This window comes from Danio aesculapii, chromosome 18, assembly GCF_903798145.1.
Source record: "Danio aesculapii chromosome 18, fDanAes4.1, whole genome shotgun sequence".
Taxonomy (NCBI): Eukaryota; Metazoa; Chordata; class Actinopteri; order Cypriniformes; family Danionidae; genus Danio; species Danio aesculapii.
Genome location: NC_079452.1, coordinates 22960788 through 22968287, shown reverse-complemented (window position 1 = coordinate 22968287; position 7500 = coordinate 22960788). Strand labels below are relative to the sequence as shown.

Sequence of the window (7500 nt, the reverse complement as noted above, 5' to 3'; positions counted from 1 at the left end):
AACACAAGCACATAAACACATTTGCATACACACACTTTCTCTCTTTCTCTCGCTTTCTTACACACACACACACACACACACACACACACACACACACACACACACACACACACTGCAGCATTTCAGTGCTGGAGGATTTGACTCACATAGAGCGTCTTTTTTAAATTCTCCAGGCAGAAACATCTTATTTTCTGCCTCTTAGAGGATTAAGTTGTTTCGGTGTGTGTGTGTGTGTGTGTGTGTGTGTGTGTCTGAGGTGAAGCAGAGGTGAGAGCAGGCAGAATAAAGAGAATTGTGCTGACATCTCATGTAAACGCTGAACATGTACTTACAGTCGCACAAACTGTGACTTCAATACCGATTTGACGTCTTCATTTCTGAAAGATGCAGAGTTCATAACTCGAGGGTTCATCTTCAGAAAACACACCACACACTGCTAATAATGCTGGAGTTGTTGTCTCAGTTATAGACCAAACATCTACAAACTATTAAATGAAGAAGCATTTTCTAGACAAGCACAAAATATTGTCTTGTTTTCAGAAATAAGTTAAAATTAAAGTGAGTTTACTTAAATGTTTGGCGCCATCTAGTGTCTGAATAATGCGCAGGTTAGTGTATACTCCATCAGCTGTTTTAGTCTGTCTCCATCTAGTGTCTGAATAATGCTCAGGTTAGTGTATACTCCATCAGCTGTTTTAGTCTGTCTCCATCTAGTGTCTGAATAATGCACAGGTTAGTGTATACTCCATCAGCTGTTTTAGTCTGTCTCCATCTAGTGTCTGAATAATGCGCAGGTTAGTGTATACTCCATCAGCTGTTTTAGTCTGTCTCCATCAAGTGTCTGAATAATGCGCAGGTTAGTGTATACTCCATCAGCTGTTTTAGTCTGTCTCCATCTAGTGTCTGAATAATGCTCAGGTTAGTGTATACTCCATCAGCTGTTTTAGTCTGTCTCCATCTAGTGTCTGAATAATGCGCAGGTTAGTGTATACTCCATCAGCTGTTTTAGTCTGTTTGTCTCCATCTAGTGTCTGAATAATGCGCAGGTTAGTGTATACTCCATCAGCTGTTTTAGTCTGTCTCCATCTAGTGTCTGAATAATGTGCAGGTTAGTGTATACTCCATCAGCTGTTTTAGTCTGTCTCCATCTAGTGTCTGAATAATGCACAGGTTAGTGTATACTCCATCAGCTGTTTTAGTCTGTCTCCATCTAGTGTCTGAATAATGCTCAGGTTAGTGTATACTCCATCAGCTGTTTTAGTCTGTCTCCATCTAGTGTCTGAATAATGTGCAGGTTAGTGTATACTCCATCAGCTGTTTTAGTCTGTCTCCATCTAGTGTCTGAATAATGCAAGGTTAGTGTATACTCCATCAGCTGTTTTAGTCTGTCTCCATCTAGTGTCTGAATAATGCTCAGGTTAGTGTATACTCCATCAGCTGTTTTAGTCTGTTTGTCTCCATCTAGTGTCTGAATAATGCACAGGTTAGTGTATACTCCATCAGCTGTTTTAGTCTGTTTGTCTCCATCTAGTGTCTGAATAATGCACAGGTTAGTGTATACTCCATCAGCTGTTTTAGTCTGTCTCCATCTAGTGTCTGAATAATGCGCAGGTTAGTGTATACTCCATCAGCTGTTTTATTCTGTTTGTCTCCATCTAGTGTCTGAATAATGCGCAGGTTAGTGTATACTCCATCAGCTGTTTTAGTCTGTCTCCATCTAGTGTCTGAATAATGCACAGGTTAGTGTATACTCCATCAGCTGTTTTAGTCTGTCTCCATCTAGTGTCTGAATAATGCGCAGGTTAGTGTATACTCCATCAGCTGTTTTAGTCTGTCTCCATCTAGTGTCTGAATAATGCACAGGTTAGTGTATACTCCATCAGCTGTTTTAGTCTGTTTGTCTCCATCTAGTGTCTGAATAATGCACAGGTTAGTGTATACTCCATCAGCTGTTTTAGTCTGTCTCCATCTAGTGTCTGAATAATGCTCAGGTTAGTGTATACTCCATCAGCTGTTTTAGTCTGTCTCCATCTAGTGTCTGAATAATGTGCAGGTTAGTGTATACTCCATCAGCTGTTTTAGTCTGTCTCCATCTAGTGTCTGAATAATGTGCAGGTTAGTGTATACTCCATCAGCTGTTTTAGTCTGTCTCCATCTAGTGTCTGAATAATGCAAGGTTAGTGTATACTCCATCAGCTGTTTTAGTCTGTCTCCATCTAGTGTCTGAATAATGCTCAGGTTAGTGTATACTCCATCAGCTGTTTTAGTCTGTTTGTCTCCATCTAGTGTCTGAATAATGCACAGGTTAGTGTATACTCCATCAGCTGTTTTAGTCTGTTTGTCTCCATCTAGTGTCTGAATAATGCACAGGTTAGTGTATACTCCATCAGCTGTTTTAGTCTGTTTGTCTCCATCTATTGTCTGAATAATGCGCAGGTTAGTGTATACTCCATCAGCTGTTTTAGTCTGTCTCCATCTAGTGTCTGAATAATGCGCAGGTTAGTGTATACTCCATCAGCTGTTTTATTCTGTTTGTCTCCATCTAGTGTCTGAATAATGCGCAGGTTAGTGTATACTCCATCAGCTGTTTTAGTCTGTCTCCATCTAGTGTCTGAATAATGCTCAGGTTAGTGTATACTCCATCAGCTGTTTTAGTCTGTCTCCATCTAGTGTCTGAATAATGCACAGGTTAGTGTATACTCCATCAGCTGTTTTAGTCTGTCTGTCTCCATCTAGTGTCTGAATAATGCGCAGGTTAGTGTATACTCCATCAGCTGTTTTAGTCTCTTTGTCTCCATCTAGTGTCTGAATAAACAGCTGTTGATAAACCTGATGGGCTTTATTCTCTGATACAACCTTCTGGATGTACTTGATCCCTTACATAATGTATATTACTTATATTAACATATTAAATTAGTAGATTAATGTATATTATTAGTATTTTCTAATAATTCAACAGACCGGAGTACATTATTCGATTTGTAGCTGTGAAATAACTCTAATCCTTCAGCGGAGTGATATGGAGCTGTAATGCGTTCAAAACCTGCCAGAACTACTTTAGCTGTGCCTTTATCTGAAAATAGTGCTCATCAGCCAATCAGAACCAAGCAGAACTGTGTTTGTGTGTGGGCTTATGTGTATGTGTGCTTGTGCGTGCGTGTGTGTGTGTGTGTGAATAGCGGGCTGTCATTTGACCTTTGACCCCTGAGTGTCTGTAGACATGACAGGTGAAAGGGCAGGAGTGTTTTGGCTGGATTCAGTTCCGCTGGATGTGGGTAATAATCATCAATAATTGATTTCTGATTGATCAATGGTGTATTTCTGATTCATCAATGGTGTATTTCTGATTGATCAATGGTGGATTTCTGATTGATCAATGGTGGATTTCTGATTGATCAATGGTGGATTTCTGATTGATCAATGGTGGATTTCTCATTGATCAATGGTGGATTTCTGATTGATCAATGGTGGCTTTCTGATTGATCAATGGCTGATTTCTGATTAATCAATGGTGGATTTCTCATTGATCAATGGTGGATTTCTCATTGATCAATGGTGGATTTCTGATTAATCAATGGTGGATTTATGATTGATCGCTGAATTATTTCTTCTTATTGATCATTGGTTGATTTCTTCCGATTGATCACTGAATTATTTCTTCTGATTGATCATTGGTTGATTTCTTCCGATTGATCACTGAATTATTTCTTCTGATTGATCATTGGTTGATTTCTTCCGATTGATCACTGAATTATTTCTTCTGATTGCTCATTAGTTCATTTCTTCTGATTGATCACTGAATTATTTCTTCTGATTGCTCATTAGTTCATTTCTTCTGATTGATCACTGAATTATTTCTTCTGATTGATCATTGGTTGATTTCTTCTGATTGATCACTGGCTTGTTTCTGGTTGATCTCACATTTATCCCTGGTTGATCTCTGCTTGACCTCTGATGGATCTCTGTTTTGTTCACATGAGACTGTTCATAGACGGTGTTCCTCAGAGTGACTGAACACAGCATGTTTCCCTGTTTTGAGTGTGTTCTGGTTCATTTGACTGAAGCTTTTAAGCTCTTAACATGAACCGAGCCTAAATGCAGAATCAATCTGAAACGGCCACCCCATAGCTAAAGATAGAGTAAACCGAAAGAAAATATTGAAACCGTCAGTCTTTAATAAATGAATTTAGTTTGTAAAATAGATTTGTAGTCATATTTTTAAAATAAATAAGGCACTGTACACTATGAATATTATTAACTCTGTGATGAATCGCTTCAGTTCCTCTGTTGACCGACACAATATATTGTTTCAAATCAGATCATCATACAAAAGCGCAGTAGGTTTTTAGAGGATACTCCTACACTGAAAAAAGTGTTGCATGCAAAACTGTTGCAAACAATTTATTTGTGTTGAATTTAAACAAACAAATTAAATTGAGCAATGTTCAACTTAATTTGTTTGTTTAAATTCAGCCCAAATAAATTGTTTACAACCACTTAACGTAAAAAAATTGAGTAAATCCAAGGAATCATCTTTGAATAATTTTTTTCAGTGTACCATAATGAGTTCTAGCATCTTATTAATGTTATTTAGCATCAGACATTGTATTGACACATGTTAGTATAGAGCACATTTGTTAAATAATTCTGTAGTTCCAATTCAGCCTCATTTGCATTTAAAGGCACAGGCTACAAAAACAGCTACAATTTCCTCTGACCCCAAAATTGTCATTTTCAGCAGGGTATTATAAATAATCTGATGGGTATTTTGATCTGAAACTCTACAGACACATTCTGGAGACACCAAAGACTTATCGTACATCTTTTAACAGGGTAAAATCGGAGCCCTTTAACACTCCTAGTCCTGAATGCACTGCTTGTAAAAAACATGCTGCTGCATCTGACTGTTGTTGTGTATTTAACCCTATTGTATTGTTCAGATTGAGTATAATCATGTCTTCTTGATTGCTGCTGGTTATGTTTGTTGGGAAGAGGGACAATGTCATTTTTACTGCTGCTGTCATGGCTTTGTAATCAAAAAACGTGATTATAATTGAAGTCAATGAGCCAAAAATAGCACCAACATAACAAAAGGGTAGTACATTTGCCCACCGTGTCTTGCTCAATTTCAAAACTTTCAAAGCATTTTCACCAAAATATGAGTTCTCACCAAAAATCACTCAATTTGAGAGAAAGTTGTGGCTAAATTAAGCCTCATAGACACCTCAGAGTGGATGAAAATGACCCAACAGCACACAAGAGTTAGCGCAGTTGTTTTTCTCTTTGCAGAAATTCGAGGTGGGCGTGCTCCTAAAGATGGTCCGGTCCGGCAGCTCCCGTTATACGACACTCCGTATGAGGAAAACGGAGGCGAACCGGACGCTGGATTGAGTTCGAGAGAAAGTCGATTACCACAGGACGACGAGCGGCCGCCGGAGGAGTACGACCAGCCCTGGGAGTGGAAGAAAGAGCGCATCTCCAAAGCATTCGCAGGTTACACACTTTTCATTACTTAACACACAGCTGAAGTCAAAATGATTCACTTTTCTGAGAACTCTTTTAAATACATTTCATTTAAATACACTGTAAATACAACACAAGTGCTGCTTAATGAAGATTTTAACAAACACATTTCTAAACACAATACTTTTAATAACTCACTTATAATAACTGAGTAAAATAAATTGAGTTGTACTGTATGTGTGTGAGAGATTTAATGTTTCCAGTGGCCTCTATATATTTAAAATATATTATATATTCATATGTTATTCAAATATCACACATCATATATTTATGCAATGTCTATATATTCATATGCACTGAACAGCCCCTCTGTCAGTTTTACAGTCCTGTGCTGCTTCTGTTGGTGATGGTGGGGATGTACTAACTAATAAATTCTGCTGCTACTAACTTGACTGTATATTTCAGTATTCATCTCGTCTGTCTGTAATCATTGCATATATACGTGCTTCAGCCTACATTATTGTGAAACCACTAAAACGTACTTCAACATGGGTTTATCTGCAGGTTGTAGATGAAATGAACACTAGGGGGCAGTATGATGACAACAACTGTTGTTTCTTTTCACACTAATGAAATTCACAGGGATATTATTGATGATTAAAGGATTCTTCTTTGCACAACATCAAATAAATACCAAAAAACAACTTAATGCAGTCTATGATTAGTGATGAATACATTTACATCTCTTATGTAATTCAATAAGGACACTTTTCTGGTTGGTCAGCTTTCTGGAAGCTCGCTGTGTACTGTGTTGTGTTTGTGCTGCAGAGCGCTCTGGTTCGAGCATGGTAAAGCACGGTTCCACAAAACAGATAAAGCAATGTAAAATCAAGGTAAAACTATTTAAAACACTATTGGTTGGGTTTAGCTCAGTAGTTAGCTAGCTGATCTGTACGACAAGTGATGTCTTCTCTTGGACATGTAAAAAGGATGTGTATCTGAAAGGAACAGCCACATGCACCCTAAGTAACTCATTTCAGATTCACAATAATAGGCTGAGGCATGTATTTACAATGATCCTGGGCTGCATAATGCAGTAATGTTTCCACTAATGAGCTATTTTCCCCCAGTGTTGTAGTGCTCAAAAATCAGATTAGTTTAGTAAATCAGTCTGTGTAGTTCATTCATGTAAAAAATACAGATTCGTTCAAATCCTTTCATGGTATTTAGCAGCAACATAGTTAATTGATTGACGCTGTTTCCAACTGTGCAGTCTGCACTCAGATATTGATGCTGCGTTTATTTGCAGTGATGCAATAGAAGAACCATTTGTGTTTCCCTAAATAATCTTCCAGTAAACAGTTCTTAAAGGAGCAATTTCTCCTTAGCATAAAGAATATTGTAAGAGTCCACTTATGTGCTATGAAAAAGCTTTTTGAAGGTTAAAGTTCTTTGGGGAACCCTTGATGCCAGTAAAGGACTTTTTATTATGCATTTAAATGCAGGATCTCAGAAACACAAGCTCATGCTAATTTTGTTGCATCACAAATCCAATTAAATGAAGCCAGAGCCAGTAGAAAGATCAATATGTTGTGGTGAGCTCTTAATTTAATAAAAGCACATATGTAGGATTAGAGTGAAGCAGAATGCTTGTTTTGCATTGCTTGTATTTTATTTTAATTTATTTTATTTTATTAAAATTTTTGTAATTTTATTTTATGTATTTTATTGCAGTGCATTGCTTTTATTTTATTTTATTTTATTTTATTTTATTTTATTTTATTTTATTTTATTTTATTTTATTTTATTTTATTTTATTTTATTTTATTTTATTTTATTTTATTGCTTTTTATTTTATTTTATTTTATTGCTTTTTATTTTATTTTATTTTATTGCTTTTTATTTTGTTTTATTTTATTTTATTTTATTGCATTGCATTTTTAAAAAAATTATTTAAATTAAATGAATTTTATTTTAATTTATTGCATCACATTGCTTTTATTTTATTTTATTTTATTGCATTGCATTTTTGTATTT

General features: G+C 36.4%; 1 protein-coding gene across 1 annotated transcript in view; it reads left to right on the top strand.

The window, feature by feature from the left end:
- Nucleotides 1-7500, top strand: part of LOC130245330 (SH2 domain-containing adapter protein F-like) — a 107516-nt gene that overhangs the window by 45319 nt on the left and 54697 nt on the right. The window contains exon 3 of the mRNA XM_056477999.1: nucleotides 5290-5493. Within this exon, the coding sequence (XP_056333974.1) occupies nucleotides 5290-5493 (204 nt within the window). The remainder of the gene's footprint in view (nucleotides 1-5289; nucleotides 5494-7500) is intronic.